Source organism: Borostomias antarcticus (genome assembly GCF_949987555.1).
Source record: "Borostomias antarcticus genome assembly, chromosome: 24".
In the NCBI taxonomy this organism is placed as follows: domain Eukaryota; kingdom Metazoa; phylum Chordata; class Actinopteri; order Stomiiformes; family Stomiidae; genus Borostomias; species Borostomias antarcticus.
This window is the reverse complement of record NC_140257.1, coordinates 10882775-10903414: the sequence shown is the minus strand read 5'-3', so window position 1 is coordinate 10903414 and position 20640 is coordinate 10882775. Positions and strand designations below refer to the sequence as shown.

Genomic DNA, 20640 nt, shown 5'->3' with positions numbered 1-20640 from the left:
GCGATGAAAGTAGAGGTCATCAAATTGAATATGGATACATCGATTGGAAGTATAAGGATAACAAACCGTTGACTTGAACTTTGAACTCCTGCTTGTCGTCAGCTGTGTGACAAGAGTATGTTCCACTATCTTTGACTTCAGTGGACTTCACAATTAGGGTCCGAGACAGACCCTCTTTCCTTATCTCATACTTGGATCCCTCCTTCAGCTCCACCCCATCCCTGAACCACTTGACGCTCGCACTCGCAGAGGTCAGCTCAGTGGTCAAAACAACTTTCTCACTTGCGTTAACTATGTGTGTATCCTTCATGTCTGACTTCCTCTGGAACTTGGCAGGTGACTCTGGACAGAATAAAGAGAGGACAACCACTATTGTATTAACACAGTTTGAACACAGAGAAAACATTTCAAACAAATTCAGCAGTTAACAAATGACAATGATAACCTACGTACCTGCCACCTGCAACTTAAAGAGCAGCTTCTCTGCTCCGGCCTCACAGCTGTACTCTCCAGCGTCCTTCTTCTCCACCTTCTCTATCACCAGTTGACGACTCTTGCCCTTTGTCTCCATGTGGACGGTCTTACTGGAGGTCAGAATCTTGCCATCCTTGTACCATTTCACCTCTGTGTTGGTATCAGACACCTCACAGCTCAGGGTAGCTTTCTGGGAGAGAGTAGCTTTCACCTCCTTCTGGACAGACTCCTTGTTGGAGAAGGCGGACTGGGGTTCTGAATGAAGGAGGAAGGAATGACCGTGGTAGCATTAGAATGACCAATGACAGCTTAAAGCCAGAGACATGATCAGAATGGATCTGAAACCACTTATAACGAGCAGCAGAGCAATAAAATAATAATGAGTCATGTAACCAAAAAGATCTGATTTGAGACATTGAATGATAAAAATCTAATTGAGGGATTACAAGGAGAGACAATCACAGAAAGAGCAACAAACAGAGAAACAAAGAATTTAGACAAAGTTTGACAACAACAAAAATCAGATACTATATAGAGGGCATGACCTTTCAACAATACAGTAAATAGCTAGAACAACCTATCCTTTAATCATACCGTTAACAAACTGTGATGTGCTTACTCTTTTTAAAGTCAAGAATATGTCTCAGAGACTAAGGCATTAGTAAGGCATTAGCATTAGATAACTTAAATCAGACATTATGGGTAAACAGACCTAGCCAAAGTACTGAATCAGAATCAGTTTATTGCCAGGTAGTTTTTACACATACTAGGAATTCAGGTCAGTTGGTGCATAACACTGATGGGTAGACGACAGAGTGCCAGGACAAGACGGGACAGTGCAAAGACAGGACAGTGCAAATGTACAGTGCTAAATACTAAATACAAGATACAAAATGGTGTGTGGTGTGTGTATACAGTACTGTATGTGTACAGAGTAGTAATGTGAGTGCAATGTTTTTATATATACAATGTGTGTGCTGTTGTGATACGCATGTGTGTGCGGTGCAAGCCTATATACAGTGCAGTCAGCAGTCATGTGCCAGTAGTGCAAAAGGGATGAAGTCAGAGGAGGACACGGGCCTTATGGATAAAGTTGGTGGCAGTCGGGAAGAAGCTACTTTTGTGGTGTGAGGTCTTGGACCTGATGGACCGCAGCCTCCTGCCGGAGGGGAGTGGTTCAAAGAGATTGTGACCGGGGTGGGAGGGGTCAGCCACAATCTTTGTAGCCCAATTCAGGGCCATGGAGTCATGCAGGTCCTGGAGGGAGGGCAGTTTGCAGCCAATCACCCTCTCAGCAGAGCGGATGATGCGCTTCAGTCTGGCCTTGTCTTTGGCTGTAGCAGCAGAATGCCAGGTGATGATGGAGGAGGTGAGGATGGACTCGGTGATGGAGGTGTAGAAGAGTACCATCATTGTCTTTGGCAGGTTGAATTTCTTCAGCTGCCTCAGGAAGTACATCCTCTGCTGTGCCTTCTTGGTGAGGGAGCTGATGTACAGCTCTCACTTGAGGTACCAGGAGATGACGGTGCCCAGGAAGCGGAAGGAGTCCACAGAGTCAACTGGGGAGTCATTCAGAGTGATGGGGGCTGGGTTCTTCCTGAAGTCTACTACTATCTCCACTGTCTCAGAGCGTTGAGCTCCAGGTTGTTTTGGCCGCACCAGGACTGCAGATGGTCAATCTTCCACCTGTAGGCGGGCTCATCACCCTCATATAACCCATTACTGTACATAACATTATAGGTATCAAACTCCATACCTGCCACCTGCAACTTAAAGAGCAGCTTCTCTGCTCCGGCCTCACAGCTGTACTCTCCAGCGTCCTTCTTCTCCACCTTCTCTATCACCAGTTGACGACTCTTGCCCTTTGTCTCCATGTGGACGGTCTTACTGGAGGTCAGAATCTTGCCATCCTTGTACCATTTCACCTCGGTGTTGGTATCAGACACCTCACAGCTCAGGGTAACTTTCTGGGAGAAAGTAGCTTTCACCTCCTTCTGGACAGACTCCTTGTTGGAGAAGGCGGACTGGGGTTCTGAATGAAGGAGGAAGGAATCGCCGTGGTAGCATTAGAATGACCAATGACAGCTTAAAGCCAGAGACATTATCAGAATGGATCTGAAACCACTTATAACGAGCAGCAGAGCACTAAAATAATAATGAGTCATGTAACCAAATTGATCAGATTAGAGACATAGAATGATAAAAATCTAATTGAGGGATTACAAGTAGAGACACTCACGGAAAAAACAACAAACAGGGAAATAAAGAATTCAAAGTTTGACCACAACAAAAAAACAGATACTATATAGACCAATTTACAGGCCACGTCACATGTACGTTATCTGCCACCAGTATGCGCACGCCTCTTACGATGAACTCGTAGATAGCTAGCTAACGCTAACTAAGTCATAAACAAATACTCCGGCAATCTGTCGTAACGGTTTCGGTGTGCTTTTCTGCCTACAGGATGTGCAGGCATGATCATGGTTTGTATACAGTGGAAATGGTCTATAGAGAGGGCATGATTTTTTATATACATACTGTATAGCGCATAGCTAGAACAAACAATCTTATAATCATGTTGTTTACATAACCTACTGTATTGTACTTATTCTTTTAAAGTAAAAAAAATATGTCTCAGAGACTAAGGCATTACAGCTAACTTAAATCGGACATTATGGGTAAACAGACCTAGCCAAAATATTGACAAACCATTACTGTACATAACATTATACTGTAGGTATCAAACTCCATAGTTCATACCTGCCACCTGCAACTTAAAGAGCAGCTTCTCTGCTCCGGCCTCACAGCTGTACTCTCCAGCGTCCTTCTTCTCCACCTTCTCTATCACCAGTTGACGACTCTTGCCCTTTGTCTCCATGTGGACGGTCTTACTGGAGGTCAGAATCTTGCCATCCTTGTACCATTTCACCTCTGTGTTGGTATCAGACACCTCACAGCTCAGGGTAGCTTTCTGGGAGAGAGTAGCTTTCACCTCCTTCTGGACAGACTCCTTGTTGGAGAAGGCAGACTGGGGTTCTGAGGGGGGAAGTTATGGAGGGGCACCGGTGCATCAGAAATATATCATTTAGGGACAAATGAATTCAGCATTAATGAGGACATAGAGGGGAACAAAACACTGGCAGCTATTGACAAACAGCAGAAAGACAGACAGACATGTTTGACAGGGAGGAGCAACAGACTACAGTCATGAATAACCAACGGAAAATATCAGATCGACTCAAAGTGAAGAGGACTGACACCTGACAACAACAAAACATAAACACCTTATAGACCAAGCAGACAGGGTTGTGTGAAAGAGATAGACACTGACATGGAATACTACAGTAAAGCACTTCATGACCTCAGTCTTAGTGAACATGTCATACTGTATATTGCAGGATATCAGCAATGTCGACTTACAGTATGTGGTTCATAACCCATTGACAATGCCTTCAAACCTCACTGGTCTGATTTGATTACAAAACCAGGGAAAGTGTACGCCACATAATTTCTTATAAACCATATGTGTTGTATTTGAGTCATGAACAACAACAACAACAAAAGGCATTAAGAGCCACAATGGTAGCAACCCCAGATAGCAAGCATACAGTATGTTGGCCCCCTGTTGGAAAAGGTTGGCACAGTTGCCGGCTAAATTCCCACGTCGGGCCAACGTTGGCATCACCTCTGGAAATTAGGTTGGTGTTGGGTTGTATTATTGAGGTCAGTAACATGTAACATTTCAAGGATGTGCTATTGTTTGAATTAATGAATGCCTGTACCGAAATATGTGGTGGTATGTTCGCTATGTCAATAAATAGGCTACTATCTGAATTGAATGTATTTTGTTTCGTGTCTTTGGTTATCGATTGTACCACTTAGGCTAGTGTAAACAAAATTCAAACGATGGTAATTCATATAAGCCAGCGTTTAGCTAAAGGGACCGGTTGGCAAACAAGACCCCTTGCCAACGCATCCCCGAACGCTCTAAGGTTGGCATGCCGACGTCAATAAAACATATCCCCACTGGCCAAAAAGACGGTGGCACAGCGTTCATTTACAACGCTGCGCCTTTGAATGTCATGCTGTTTGCCCAACGTTGTGCCAAGATATGCCTTCTATCTGGGACAGTAGGCCTAAACATGGAGCCACAAAACAGACAATACACAGAAGGTTAACGTAAACTGACTTAGTATCCTCCATACCTGCCACCTGCAACTTAAAGAGCAGCTTCTCTGCTCCGGCCTCACAGCTGTACTCTCCAGCGTCCTTCTTCTCCACCTTCTCTATCACCAGTTGACGACTCTTGCCCTTTGTCTCCGTGTGGACGGTCTTACTGGAGGTCAGAATCTTGCCATCCTTGTACCATTTCACCTCTGTGTTGGTATCAGACACCTCACAGCTCAGGGTAGCTTTCTGGGAGAGAGTAGCTTTCACCTCCTTCTGGACAGACTCCTTGTTGGAGAAGGCGGACTGGGGTTCTGAATGAACGACCATGGAAGGGAACGGTGGCATCAACCATTTCACTCAGAGTTAAAAAAAATATATATACAGCAAAGCAGGAACAAGACCGGACAAAATGATGCCTGAACAGTCTCAGGACAGAAGTCTGAGTAAATCAAGACAAATTCAAATACAGACTGTGTACAGTAAATGGCCAAAGCACACCAGAAAAACAGGACCTTTGGCATGTTCACATACACCATTAAAAGTGCACATCATCAATCAGCATCAATCAAGCTTCAGCAGCCCTTATACAGAGTAAGATAGTCATAAACAGAAGAACGCACATTCAAATGAGCCATTTACGTCAGAAGACAAAAGAGCATAACAGACAAAACCCTCAGAGAGCAGTAAGGAGTGTAGCTAAATAATAAAAACTAAAAGCCCAACATTATTCTAATTAAAAACTCAAAGTTAAAAGCATAAACTCAACCAAAACTCAAAGCCGAAATAATTATTACTTTCATTCTATTTTTGTCATGTCATAATGCGTAATGTAGACTTTCAAATTCTAAACCACACAGCTGTATAAAATTTGAACGACCTGGAAATTAACAGAACATGAACAATAAGTGAGAAGATATTTCCATCCTACCTGCCACCTGCAACTTAAAGAGCAGCTTCTCTGCTCCGGCCTCACAGCTGTACTCTCCAGCGTCCTTCTTCTCCACCTTCTCTATCACCAGTTGACGACTCTTGCCCTTTGTCTCCGTGTAGACGGTCTTACTGGAGGTCAGAATCTTGCCATCCTTGTACCATTTCACCTCTGTGTTGGTATCAGACACCTCACAGCTCAGGGTAGCTTTCTGGGAGAAAGTAGCTTTCACCTCCTTCTGGACAGACTCCTTGTTGGAGAAGACTTGGGCAGCTTGGGTTTCTGAGAGGAAAAAATCACAGAAAATGTCACGCTTACCTAGACTACAACAGACTACATGCACTGATAGCATTTTTCCAAAAAGTATTGCCTTTCTTACCTTTTATCTTAACCAGGAATGTGACTTTGTCTGCCGCTGTCTCACATGAGTAGTGTCCCTCATCGCTCTTCTTAGCGTTCCTGATGATCAGCCTCCTCTCTGTCCCTCTGCAGATGAAGCTGGTCCTTTGGTCCTCAATGAGCTGCGTCTGCTCTTTCTTCCAGACCACGGTGCTGCCGGCTGGGGTCACCTCGCAGCTCAGCTCCAGGTCTCCGGTGGTGATGGGGGACACGTCCATGGTACCCCGAGGCTTGTTCAAGAACTTGGCAGGCTCATCTGGGACATGAACAGAGAGATAATGGGTCAATTCAGTCAGGAAAAATACTGATTTCTTATCTTTTGGGAAGGTGAGAAATAGACAGCTGTGAAACTGACAAGCTGCGATAAATATGTAGTGTAATGTGACATTCAGTTATGCCCCATTTTAATCCCCAGTTAATTTATTAAAATATGACTTCTCAATGAGCTTTCACCTGGTTAAATAAAGGTTTAATAAAATAAAATAAAATTCAATTATATATATAAGTATTTAGTATTTAGGGCGTTAGTCTGTGTGTGTGTGTGTGTGTGTGTGTGTGTGTGTGTGTGTGTGTGTGTGTGTGTGTGTGTGTGTGTGTGTGTGTGTGTGTGTGTGTGCATGCGTGTGTGTGTGTGTGTGGATGGGCGGAGGGGGGGCTGACATGATGGATTTTATTCCATGATGACAGAGAGCTCTTTCCCAGGTCTGCCAGCTCTCAAGCACCTGCTAGCAGCCTTCAGAACACGTCCTGTTACAGGGAGTCATGTGACGCGAGGGAGGCGGTCTGCACTGTGTATGAAGGCTAAAGGCATCGCTTGTTACACAGAGTCAGCTAAAGCGCCACTCTGCTAAAGGTGCTTTGATTTGGGGGGATTAGGTTGACATTTGAGAGCTCAGTGGCTTCCGGTTCCACCTGTTGTCAGCATGTCGAGGCTTAGAGAAAGCAGGGCAGAGCTGGGCGAATCTGCTGTACAGTAATATGAAAAGAATAATGTGTGCTGGTCTTCGGAATCTCTTGTCGTACCTTTGAGAGCAAGCTGGATAGAAATTCTGTCACTTTCCAGGACACACTCATAGACGCCCACGTCCTCCTCTGTGACATTGTGGACCGTCAGGATCCTCTTGCGGTCTGCGGTCGTGCACTCGTACTTCTTGCCCACCTTTAGCTCCTTTCCGTTCTTCATCCAGACCACCTACACCAGCAGGAAGCACAAAGATATGGCTGAATGAGGATCATTTCACTTGTAGCATCAGACAAGAATATGGATTGGGGACAGAATTGGCCGTTACAGTGCGACGCACACACACACATACACACACACCTTGGCGTCATAATCGGACACCTCAGTGGTCAGCTGGGCGGACGACTGGGCACTGCAGGTCACCACCTCCATTTGGGATGGCCTATTAGTGAACCTGAGAGGTGGAGCTGGAGATAGAGGCTGACGTTAACTTACCAGGAGTGTTTGGAGAAAAGTAAATGAATGGGCATGGTTGTAGCCTAGATGAGTGATATTTCAGCCCTTGTTTGTGTACTTATTGCCTGTACTTACGGTGGCCCTGAAGTGTCACAACACAACACGTAAAAAAAAAGTGACAACACATTTAAAAAGGTGCAACATATTTAAAAAAGGTGACACTTTAAAAAAGTGAGAACACATTAAAAAAGGTGCAACACATGAAAGTGACAACACATGAAAAAAGTGATAACACATGAAAAAAAGTGATAACACATTTTTAAAAAGGTGCCACACATGAAAAAGTGACAACACATAAAAAAATGACAACACGTGAAAAAAAAGTGATAACACATTTAAAAAAAGGTGCAACATGTTAAAAGAGGTGCAACACCTTTTTCTGTTCTGTTGTGACACTTCAAGGCCACCGTACTGTTCCCCTGCCCTTACCCGTCACTTTCAATACACAGCTGCTCTCCGAGCCGCCGCCCACAAACTTGACGTCCGCTCCGTTCATCTCCATGGAGACGACGCGTATGAGCAGAGTGTGCGTCGTCTTGGAGCGGGTGATGAGGTAGTCGGAGCCGCTGCGCAGGAGCCGTCCGTTCAGGGACCAGAATCCCGAGCAGACGGCGGTCAGATCCACGGACAAGGAGGCCTCCTCGCCAAAGAAGGCGGTGCTGTTGACCAGGCCGCTCCTCACCTCGGCCGTGGGCTCTGAGAAGGACGGACACATCGGGGACGTCATGCTGCCGTACTGCGCACTCGGGACACGTTGGTCCCCGCGTGGACACAAACACTTTGTCTCACGTTAACATGGCGTGCCCCTTCAATACAGCGTTACACGGCATGGCAACAAAAAAAGCGCTAAGCATGCGATATGGATGCCGGTCAGTGTCTTACCCAGGTAGAAGCTGCCCGGCACCTCCAGGCTGGGGCTCTGGCCGTAGTTGTTGACGGCAGAGATACGGAACTGAAAACTGGCCTCCTCGGTGAAGCTGGAGATGGTGATCGTGGTGAGGGAGAGGATCTCCGCGGTGCACCTCTGCCAGGTCTGAGCGCCCACCTTCCTCTTCTCCACGATGTAGCCGCTAATGGGCACCGGCCGGTCACTGTCCGGAGGAGACCACTGGAGGGTGATGGACGAGTCAGTCTTGTTCTGCACCACCACGTCGATGGGGGGGTCCGGAGGGTGCTTTCTCGCGGCTGGGGAAGAACGTTCAATCTCATGAGATCATCTTAACAGTTGAGTTGTAATGTATTGAACTAAATTAACTAGTGTGTGTGTGTGTGTGTGTGTGTGTGTGTGTGTGTGTGTGTGTGTGTGTGTGTGTGTGTGTGTGTGCACGCATGTGCAGTTCCCTCACCGGTGACAGAGAATCGCGTGGAGGTCTTGCAGTCTCCGGCCACGAAGGCCACCTCCCCCGAGTCGTCGGCCTGGCAGTCCCGGATGGTGAGGGTGTACTGTCTGAGCACGCAGGCCATGGCCACGCGCGAGTCCTGCTTCAGACGCTCGCCGTTGCGGGTCCAGTGGGCGTCCGGGCACGGGCGCTCCAGCTCCACGCAGAAGATGACCGTGTCGCTGACCGGCACCACAGTCCTTCTGGGCAGCTTCTTAGTGATGTTGCCTGGAGTGTCAAACAGAGAGTGTCTACGTACTATACACCACCACAACGCAAAGGCCAACTAAATACTATGTTTATTATTAAGCTGTAATTACTGTATTAGGTGACTTCAGAACTAATCAAGCTGCATGTATTGGAGATATTTCATATTGCCAATAATCTCTTCTGCATTTAACAAGATCCTTGACATAACAAGGACTTCAGACCAAGGACCAGACCAGACCAGACTCTCTCTCTCTCTCTCTCTCTCTCTCTCTCTCTCTCTCCCTCCCCCCCTCCTACCCAGCACGGTGAGCTCGGCCACGGTGCGGCTGCCCTCGTTCATCTCGCAGATGTAGACGGCGTCGTCGTTGGTGGTGACGTTGTGGATGGTGAGGCGTCGCAGCGTGCCCTCCTCCTCGATGCGGTACTTGGCGTTCTGCTCCAGGCGCGTCTCCTCCATGAACCAGTTGGTCAGGGTGGCGGCGGCGGGCACCTCGCACATCAGCATGGCCGTCTCCTTCTCCTGCACCTCCGCGTCCTGCAGCTTCCTCCTGAACGGCACTTTGGGCTCTGGCGGCGGGAAAAAGGAGGACAGGAGAATGGGTGAAGGGGACGGATCGCCGTGACGACTGTAGGAAGGACGCGCTGCAGAGCGCGGTCGGCTCAATTCGTTTAGGGTCTAATTCTCCGTTAATTCGCGCTGCACAGCGTTACGAGCAGATGGATTTCACGTCTAGTCACGTCACCACATCCATCCATCACATCATCCGGAATTACTTTAATAACCCATTCAAGATCCTATTCAAGTTGTCAGGTCCACTTCAGAAAAACATGTAGATAGACATGTAGATGGATGGATGGATGGATGGATGGATGGATGGATGGATGGATGGATGGATGGATGGATGGATGGATGGATGGATAGATAGATAGATAGATAGATAGATAGATAGATAGATAGATAGATAGATAGATAGATAGATAGATAGATAGATAGATAGATAGATAGATAGATAGATAGATAGATAGATAGATAGATAGAATATACACATTAAAATCAGTTATGGCATGTCAGCTAAGCTCTATAATTCATTGCAGGCATGTATTTACCATAAAATAAAACTAACATTTACATCTCCTGGGGAGCAGAAACATCACATCAGTTCTGGCACTTTAGTAATGGAATTTTAGAGAATAGTATAAACAGTATAAATGCACATATTCAGTGGGAGAATTTGAGACAACGTACAGTAGCACAGCAAACTTATTCTGGATCTGGGCTGGTGATCTATTTCCAAAAGCATTCACCATAAACATTCTTCCATTTTGACACCCAGCATCCACCGCACTCAAAATAACCTTCTATTTTTTTTATGAATTCTAAATACGAAGTGCTAAATTGCAACCTTCTGCTTCAGAAAGTGTTTAGGTTTCTGAAGATGTTTGAGAGGCTTAAAGGACATACAGTACACTGTAGGGTAAAACCCAGCAACCCATATTCATTTACATTTGCGATGCCCCTCCATTACCATCTGAAGTTGTGTGTTTTGAATGTCTGGCTGGTGTGGTTGACAAGTATGGGTTTCTATTATGACCTTTCCCAGAGGTGCTTATTACGTAGTGAGGTTATCAAATGATCTGCCATTAATAGGAATACAGAAACAAAAAGGGCAGAGGCCTCTGCCCTGCAATGCCTCCAATCAAATCCTGCAAACCAACAAACAACAACGCAAGAAGCGCAGCTATCCGCTGTCATGTGACACCAACGAAGAGGCTCACCAAAGGCACTGCGCTCACTGACTAAATTGAAATGAAGATTAAGAGCCGCCATTGACAACTCCACGTTTTGGGCCCATGGCCCGAAGAGTGGCTTATGGAAAGTCACCCTAGCCGTGGCGCCTGGGGGCTACACTGGGCTAATGGGTCTCAGAGCAACTGTGAACTACTCATCACCAGCAGAAAATAGATGAAACACAACACTCCCCGCCAGCACTATCGCTGCCAGCATTCCACCTAGTTGCTCCTATGCGTCTATGTTAGGGGCAAAGTCAAACTGCCCAGGTGAAGTTTTGCCTAATTTTAGTTATGTTTAGTGGTGTGGACAAACTTGGTGAGTTAATTTTGGTCGACTGTAGCTGTACAGTATGAACGGCAATATACCCAGGCAGGCAAATTCACTTTTATTTACTATTTGAGACCTGTACAAATGCAACAAGTTTGTCAAGCTTGACAGCCTCCACTGAAAACTATGAAACTATGTTTTGAAGTACAAATGGCCTACAGGGCTGTCTCTTGGAGTCTCTTTTCAAAGAATGGCAGATTACATTGCAGGCCTGCATTGTTCAGACACGTGAGCTATTTATGAGAGATGTTATGTATGCTCATGTACTGTAAGTTGATCTTCATAAACGACAGTCATCATGAGATACATAATGCACTGTTTCTCTTAATATATATATTTTTACCTCTCTATATTGCTTAGTGTGTGCACAATCTAGGCTAACAGAAGAACATTTCGCTACTCACTGTACCTGTATAATGTATAATACTACAATACTGTAGTTGTATTGTTGTTGTATTGTACTGTATGTGGCAAATAAATCTGACTTTCACTTTAACCCACAGAAATGCACGCAACAAACATCTATTACATGGATCCTTACTATCTGATGATATCATGGATCAGGATGTTCCACCCGCCTTTTACTGTAGGTTCCTCAAAACTAGTTCCAGTGGATCTCAGATCCCCATCATAGAACCTCAAACAAAACTTCCCTCATGAAATACCAGCACCACATGGACAAGATTTTTTTTCCCAACAAAAAGGAGATCGGAGACTACAGTAGCTTACCTTTGACGATGACCAACACAGCGCTGTAGGTCTGTCCAGCCATATTAGAGGCGTTGCAGGTGTAGAGGCCGTTGTCGCTCTGCTTGCAATAAAGGATCTTGAGGATGAAGTTCTCAGCCTGGTCCTCGTACATGACGTGCCTGCGGCCTTCGCTGATGTTGCCGCCATCTTTCCTCCAGATGATCTGGGGCTTGGGGTGGCCCGTCACAAAGCAGCTGAGTTTTGCGTGCTTGCCTTCGGTCACCGTGCAGGTACGGGTGAACACGCCTTTGGGCAGCATGGCCAGCACAGAGGCACGCTGCGCGTAGTCCAGACCGAGAGCTCCCAGCCCGTCCGTGATCTTGGCGGCGGTGGAGGTCGAGGAGCTGTAGGAGGAGCTGCTCTCGGCGGTACGGTAGACGGAGATGTCCTTCTGCATCATCTCCTCCTTGCGCTTCTGCAGGTGGGACAGGAGGGAGGTGTTCTTGTCCAGGCCCAGGTGGCGTGAGTCCTGGAGGTCCACCACTAGGGCGGCGGCTACTTGCGAGCGGCCCACGCTGTTCTTGGCCCGGCAGGTGTAGGTGCCGCTGTCCAGGCTGCGCACGCTCTGGATCCTCAGGGCGCTGCTGTCGCTTTCCGACGTGATCTTGACACGGTTGGTCTCGCCCAGGTAGCGCCCGTCCTTCTCCCAGTCGAAGTTGGGCTCGGGGTGGGCCACTACCCGGCAGTGGAAGACCACATCACCCCCAAGTCCCACTCGCGCGGAGGTGGGCTTGTCCACGAAAACAGGGGCTCTCTCGATCGTCTCCTTCTGGAGGTCTACTTTGAGGGTGACCACGGCGTACGCCTCCCCGACGTTGTTTTTTGCCCGGCACATATAGCGGCCGCTGTCCTCCAGAGTGAGATCGTAGATGGTCAGACGGAACACATCGCCGTCGTCCACCGTCTTGTAGCGACCGCCGGACGTGATTCTCAGCTTCTCCTTCTCCCAGGTGATGAGTGGGGTCGGGTTGCCTACAATGGTGCAGATCAGTGTGGCGTCCCGGCCGACGGACATTGAGCAGGCCTTGGGCCGGGTAAGGAACCTGGGGGCACCGCCGAACAGGTTCTGGTCCATGATTGGTTCCTGTCAATGAAAGAAAAACATCAACAACTCTCCATTGAGAATATGCTACCTGAGGAAAGTAATGCAGAGAATGTCTTGTTATACAAAAAAAAGGCTATGTACAGTAATCCAGACAGACACTACAGTATGTGAGATGATCGCCCACTGTATTGGATAATACCAGTATATCTAGTATAAAGCAATGACATTCTAACAGTAAGTGTATTATTCCCTGCTGGCTATCATGTGGTGAATTTGCACTAAATTGAGTTTGCTTATGGACATGGCTGGCTGCCAACAGGCTGATAAGAAAAAGAAATATTGCCTAAACAGACAAACATTACAATTCAAGTCAAGGAAACATTATTGAAGGAATAGCTAGTGCTCTTTTCTAACTTATTATTACACAGCATTTACAGACTCACTCGGCAGCAATTTGTGCATGAAATCAGCACAACTGAGAGGTAAACAATGCAGAAAATACATATTTTGGCATTTCCTTCATCGAAATAACATATATCTATCTATCTATCTATCTAGTACATATGATGGGATAGGATGTATGCATAAAACAGTGCACAACTATCTATAGTGAAGCAGGCCTCATCCATTCAAGTCAACACTGGCCTGTCCAATACATCCTTTAGAATGCTACTGTGCCAGCCCTACTAAAGGTAGGGAGGTGGTCGAACAGGTGGCTTCAGTGTAACATCAGATTTTGTCAAATGCCGGTTTATCAAAGTGAAATGGAACAGTTATGTGCCTTTCAAAGGGTGACATTTAGGATCTTTGTCACCTCACTCCCCTGCCGAGCTGCTAGTCCCAAAAATAACCTCAGCTGTCAGACGCCGTCTCTGTCCATTGCCATTTGTAGAAGCAAAGAGATATCAGCTGGGCACCCATAGAAAGAAAAGCTTTCAAATGCTAAACACTTTTTAATAAAGATTGTACCGTTACTGCAATAACTTGAAGTAGAAACAAAGTAACTTAAACGTATCACCTTTACAGACAACCTCAAAAGTTCAAAATGTGAATGTTACATATAAGCAATTGTCAGAAGTCTACAGAATAAATAGGCTAAATCACATGTACATTTGTGTCTTCTGACTTTTATATCAGAAGAGGGTTAAATCCATATCATTACATAGAAGACATGTTTGCAAGTGATGTAGGCTATATCATTCACACAAAATATTTGTGTTAATATTTATGTACTGTTAGGCTACTGATCAAGCTCTCTCCAAAAAATCCAAACGGATGTAGCCTATTAGGCGTCTGTGTAAATGACATGATGCACTATCTGGAAAAACACAGTATAATAATTAAGCACTTTATTCTTACCCCAGTGTCCCCGAGATAAATAATAGGCTATTACCGTGTGTTTATATTTCTTTACCTACCTCAGTCTTGAGCCACTTTCCGGTAGGCTAAATCATATGGACTAAAACCTCTCAGTGGGGAATATAATCCAATTAGCCGTAGTAATCCAACAAAATGATGTTCAGTGTGGTTCAATATTCCTAAAAGTATTGTTTATCCAGGAAGGTGTAACATCCCCCAGTCTCCTGCGGTGCGGTCGACTACGCGTATTTCTTCTTTGGTACCTCACTATGCCAAATAGCTGACGTTCTTCTTTCGGTGCAGCCTCCTTTCAAAAATAGACTTGTCATTTACTGTAGAGATAGCCTGGGTGCTGGTAAAGTGGTCAGGTTGGCTTCACTTCTCTCATGGAAAATGCGCGTGTGTCGTGTCAACGTGTTGTCAACATTGTTTCACTTACAACTGATACAGAAGTCACTCAGCACCTATGGCAATTTTGGGAGTAGGTTTGAGAAGCACGATTTTATTGAAACGACCATATTTATTTATCACTATGTTAAGACAAGGAAATGGCTGGTCTAGGCTACTGCATCATAGGCTAATATTGTCTGTGAAGTATTGTGAGTTTACTGTAAGAAAGACATCTGTTGATTTGTAGCCTATGCTAATTAGTCATCATGCACAACAGTTTTCCAGCTAGCTGTGTTGTTGTGGACCACACTCTTCAGAGAATTTAGCCAGGACGTTCCTATCTCCAACCAAGGTCATGACCCTCTCTGATTCTGATTTCACGCAGTTCATTGCTCTCTTTTTGTGCGTGGTTGTAAGCCAGCGGACCAAAGATAGCAAATGTCCGGTTGTCACTCCCTCCCTCCTTCCCTCTTTCCCTCCCTTCCTCCGTTGTGTTGTTGACCTGCAGTTCTATGTTGCTACCTATCTATGTTTCCAGATCCTTGGTGGTGTAGTGGATAGGGCGTCTGCTTCCCATCCCCATATGCCGAAGATTGCGGGTTGAAGCCCAGGTGTTGATGATATTTTGTCACTAGATGTTATAGAAGCTATTTAAGAATGTGGTTACCTGGTGGTGCTATGTCAGTTTTTGAATTTATGTGCAGTAATTGAATATTTGAAATACTCCTGTTTTGAAATCATACCTACAGTTTAGGTGTCTCAGTAATTACCCATTATATATTAGTCTTTACTTTGCATGTATTTACCAGGTAAATGTTTAGTAATTGGGGGACTATGAAAGGAAGGGTTACCCAAAAAATGTTCAGAGTAAGATAATTAAGCAATAGAAATCCATAAGCCTAGAGCCAGTGGGCCTAGGATATAGACAATAAACTACCGGTGGAATGGTGGTGGAGCAATAGCGGGAGCATTTCGGATTACTAGCGGACCGCTGTCCCTGACGCTAATAATCTGCCAGAGGTCTGATTGCCATTTGATGTGCAAATAGCCAGGAACCCGCCTGCGGATTCGGCCGGAGGTCCGCCAACTCGTCCATAGGCGACCCGCTGTATGTCCGCTAGCCTTGTGTTATATTCTGCCGGAGGTCCGCCAACTCGTCCATCGGGGACCCGCTGTAGGTCCGCTAGCCTTGTGTTATCTGGGTTAATCCCTTACCTTTGTCCAGAAACAGAAGTTGAACCAATTGCAACGAAATAGGTAACGTTATAGGAATCATCAGTGTAACTGCTTTAGCCACTGACCGCTACCATTAATGTTATGGAAGCTGCTGCTAGTTGTTGTGAGCTCATGGGCTAACTGGCTATCCCGCTCTTATTGTGCTGAATTAGCATTGGAAGCATTGGAACTGATGTGTCCAGGCAACAAGACCTCAGACATTATTTCATGTCATTTCAATTCACAGCTATTTCAGTGGCATGACTAGCTTCCGTCCTACCAGTCCTGAACAGAAACAAGCCAGCCACACACATAAGCCAGCTGGACCTGGCCTGGTTATTTATGGAGCTATTAAAAATATCCCCATCTAACATCTTTCATGACATTGAGTTGTATTAATTACAAGCCCCTTTTTGCACCATTAGGGGCAGGAAACAACCTTCAAAACTGTTCTGGTTCTCCTAGTCCACTTGTTTTTAGGGGCCAATGCGAAGGTGCAAGGCAACTATTGTAAATGGGAGGCCTAGTAGGCTAGTATTATTCATGCGCAACCTGGAACAATTTTTACATCGATTGACCAAAGGGGGGTGCAATAGCAATTAACTGACTGAAATTCTGAGCTTTGGGCAACAGGCATATTTCATGCCCCGTTTGACTTAGAGTCATTAAACTTTTATTGCAGAGGGTGTGGCATTTCACATAAAGGGGTATACATTCTGAAGGGTTGTACAGAACACCACAAAACTTTGTAGGCATGTCCCCACATATAACCGGAGGCTAACCCTGCAGGGTTGGTGTTCGATTATGGGAATAGTCGGCAGAAGTAAAACAATGATTGACAGTTGCCACAGCCATTGCCTGTCCTCTCAAACTCTTCTGTCTGCAAAGACACAAACTTGGTATTTTTCCGAGTGGTACCAGAGCATATTGTAAAGTAACTGGAGAAAAATGAAGCAGATTGGCCAATTGCTATAACAAGCCAAAATACTTAAAAAGTGGCTATGATGCAATCAATTGCTGTGGCGCCCCCGTGGCCAAATGGGTTTCATATTGCTTGTATTATATGGGTAGGTCATCGCATGCTCTACAATTTACTCATTGGACTCGAAATCACCAGATTACATTTTTATGTAGATATAAGCATTTTTGTGAAAAGCCAGGCATCACGCTTTCATAGGCATATATATATATATATGACAGGCATACCTCATGCTCTGTCTGACCTAGAGTCACAAAACATTGCATTTATTTGCCTCTCCTCACATTTGCCTCAAGAACCCATAACTTTCGTTTATGTAGATTTTCCACCATTTTGAATATATTGAAAGAAGGCTTAAAATCTATCTCCTCCTAGGAAGTTTCACCAATCTGCATGAAACTCGGTATAAACCCAAGTTTGAAAAGTTGATTAAAAAAGCCACTCTGAGCCAATGAATATTGCTGAGGGCGTGGCTTTTCACATGAAGGTGTAGGCCTATAAATTCTGAAGATTTGCACGGAACACCACAAAACTTTGTATGCATATCACCAAAGATAAACAGAGGCTAACCCTCCATCATTGGCCCGATCAAACCAAATATGGGCGCTAGAGAGCTAATTTCCAGTTTTGGCCTAACCACCATGCTGATTTTTCCCAAACTTGATACAGTGGTACCAGTGCATGCCTAATGGTCACTGGAGAAATATGAAGCTGATTGGTCACAGGTTGGCGCTATGACAAGCCAAAATTCTTAAAAGTGGTTTAAATGCAATCAATTGCTGTGGCACCTTCTGTGGCAAAATGGGGTTCGTATTACTTGTATGGATCGGTCATGGCATGCTCTACAACTTACTCATGTGACACAAAATCGTCAGATTACATTTTGATGTCGATATGACTTTTTGTGCAACAACACCCCCATTGCGCTTTCATTGTATTTTCATTGGCATCAATGGCCGCATAGCTCAAATGTGGCTATGTGTGTTTCGCTTATTGCCTTTGATGCGTTTGTTGCGCTTGTCATAAGTAATGTACATATATAGTTACAGTGAAATGTTACTGAATAATGTGTTTGCTTAACACAATTTGTCTCATGCTCTTTGCCACTAGCACACAGTCAAGATGATTACAGGCTATTATTGCTGGTAATCACCCAGCAGCTCCATATACCGTGAAAGTTCTCACCTTTACAAGTGGCCCGGCTTGGGACTTGAACCAGCAACCTTTCGGTCTCTGGTCCAACACTCCTCCGGGGTTCCTACCTTTACTTGTGTTTGTCTCTATTCTGTTTAACTTGAATTTATGTGTATATTGATGTGTATATTGATGTGTATATTGTACTGACATGTAGTCTCTTTTTTTCTGAATTTCAGGCCATCTGCAAAAGAGAACTTGGTCTTAGAATGACTCCCTAGCTAAATAAAAGCTCAGTTTAAAAGTCATGAGGGGCCAGTTAGCACAATTCAGAGAAGATGCCACATAAACGCTCAACAGGGGCAGTGAATTTTAGGGTTTGCCAGAGTACGGCATGCTTGGAGATTCTTGCAGGGGGAGGTGTTGTGCGCGTATAACGCTTCCTCTGCCTGTCTTCTGGGCAGTTATAAGACCCCTAGAGCATGGGCTTTCCCCTTTCACACTCTGACTGACAGCAGCAGGCCCCCCGGGCTCCTATTTAAACCCCCTGTAACTCGAGCACTGGCCAGAGCAATCCTCCTGGCTCACTGTGGCTAGGAGCAACTCGACTATCTGACTTCTAGTTTTTAGTCACCATGCTTATCATGTGTCCTGGGCTGTCTTGAAAACCACCATAGTCCCACAGTTGAGGGACAGAAACTCCTGTAAGACGAACACTCTATTATATGCGCCATATATGCATTATATATGTTGTTATAATTTGGGTCAGCACAATTAGATATTGCAATCAGGACAGTTCTGTTATCAAGACCTATAGCTAAATGACTACCACTTTTTTTTAATGAGGCAAGGTGTGTGTGTGAGTGTGTGTGTGTGCATGTCTGTGTGTGTGTGTGTGTGTGTGTGTGTGTGTGTGTGTGTGTGTGTGTGTGTGTGTGTGTGTGTGTGTGTGTGTAGGCAAGTATGTGTGCATGCACATGCGTATCACGTTTATGTTTATATGTAGTAAATCTTGTCCACACCTCTTGGGAAACTTCCGAATGTATTCCCAGCAGCTGGACTCCTACTGTACTTACAGTATGATAACTGAGAACTCATTTGTTCCTCTTCATCTATGAATTTATGTGTCAGCGTAAATTAGAAGTGCCACTATTAGTGAAACAGTACAATGACTGTACTGGGATCAATTACATTATAGATTATTATCAATTACATTTACTATCAAGTATTAATACTGTCAAAAGTGATTTATTCAAGAGCATTCATACAGAAACTTTAACATGTGTTATTGGAAAGCTTTTACAAATGTTAACAGTGGTCAAACAGGACAGATAAAATATAAAAGACATGAACAAGATACATTTAAATATGCATACAATTAAAGCAATACAAACAACTTCCATCCCATCCACGCCACAGCTGCTCATAAGGTACATTTTCATTGTTAGCAATACTTATTCATAATGAAACATGCAGTACTGTTTTGTTCAGAACAAAGACGACAGGTTAATTGTGTTAACAGAGTACTGTATCTGAACTGTAATGACCTTTCAAGTGACCTCTTCTTTCAGCCAGCTACATGGAGGTCAAGTCCATATCTTGTTGATGTATGTTGTAACAAGATTCCAAACTGATGATTCCCTAGAATGAACAGTAGATGGCGTGAATGGGGCTTCATTTGCTCTAACAAAACTTCTAAGTCCAACTGATACTGAACCCTGCCACAAAATATCAATACATTCTCAAGGACGTATAACAAAGATAAACTGTGGGGAAAAGAATGTAATATAAAAGCTGTATACACATTATCCATGTTCTGATAAAAAAAATACTTAGACCTACAAAAGGTTTCTGCAACACTTCTACAAAGATTAGGTTGAATCAGTAAAATGTACAATGTGCAACAAAAAATAATATTCTGGATGGAATTCCATTGGATTTCGTTGAGTCAGGGACATATTGAGAAATTAAATATTTTTCTCTGCAGGCAGTTTATTACAGGACCCGAGGGGGGTCTTTATTCGGCCACACGTGACACACACATTGCACACAGTGAGCGGCTGCAGGTGGAAATTGTTCTCCCATCAAAGCTGTCCTCCTCCAGGGGCAGCCAGGAGCAGTGGGCAGCCATTGTTCACAGCGCCCAGGGACCAAGTCAAAGAGCTCAGTCCAGGTCTTGGTCAGGGACCAGACTGAAGAGCATCTGTTCATCTGCATATTTTTTGTATTGGGTTCTTTGGCAGGAAACTCTTACAAACACAGGGAGAACATGCAAACTCAGCACAGAAAGATCCGGAGACCTTCTTGCAGTGAGGCTACACTACTGTATGATTGTGAAAGATAGTTCAATGACAGAGGGATGAGTCATGAGGCCTCGTTGTTGTTTCGCTCTGTTGTACAGTATATCCTTTTGCCTGTTGCTTCCTCTCTGGTATGCTTGTGTCTTCGCCGTATTGTACTGTTTTGCTTTCCTGTATCACTTTAACTTGATGAGTGTCCCGGTGGGGTGTTTGCTGTTTTAGCTTAGCATGCTGTTGGCTAATCCAGGGAAGCATTTAGAGCTAAGCCATCAGAGTCAAACTGAACTGTATTCCATTCAGCACAATAAA

At 44.9% G+C, this 20640-nt stretch overlaps 1 protein-coding gene across 1 annotated transcript in view; it reads right to left on the bottom strand.

Annotated features, from left to right (window-relative positions):
• The window catches only part of obscnb (obscurin, cytoskeletal calmodulin and titin-interacting RhoGEF b), a gene marked incomplete at both ends in the record, with an annotated part of 66832 nt that extends 53848 nt beyond the window's left edge, over positions 1-12984 (bottom strand). Inside the window, 14 exons of the mRNA XM_084458238.1 lie at positions 67-342; positions 454-729; positions 2231-2506; positions 3238-3513; positions 4683-4958; positions 5576-5857; positions 5955-6230; positions 6998-7166; positions 7296-7402; positions 7881-8147; positions 8334-8636; positions 8798-9058; positions 9338-9607; positions 11889-12984. Coding sequence (XP_084314364.1) covers positions 67-342; positions 454-729; positions 2231-2506; positions 3238-3513; positions 4683-4958; positions 5576-5857; positions 5955-6230; positions 6998-7166; positions 7296-7402; positions 7881-8147; positions 8334-8636; positions 8798-9058; positions 9338-9607; positions 11889-12984 — 4411 coding nt within the window. The remainder of the gene's footprint in view (positions 1-66; positions 343-453; positions 730-2230; positions 2507-3237; positions 3514-4682; positions 4959-5575; positions 5858-5954; positions 6231-6997; positions 7167-7295; positions 7403-7880; positions 8148-8333; positions 8637-8797; positions 9059-9337; positions 9608-11888) is intronic.
• Between the last annotated feature and the right edge of the window lie 7656 nt (positions 12985-20640).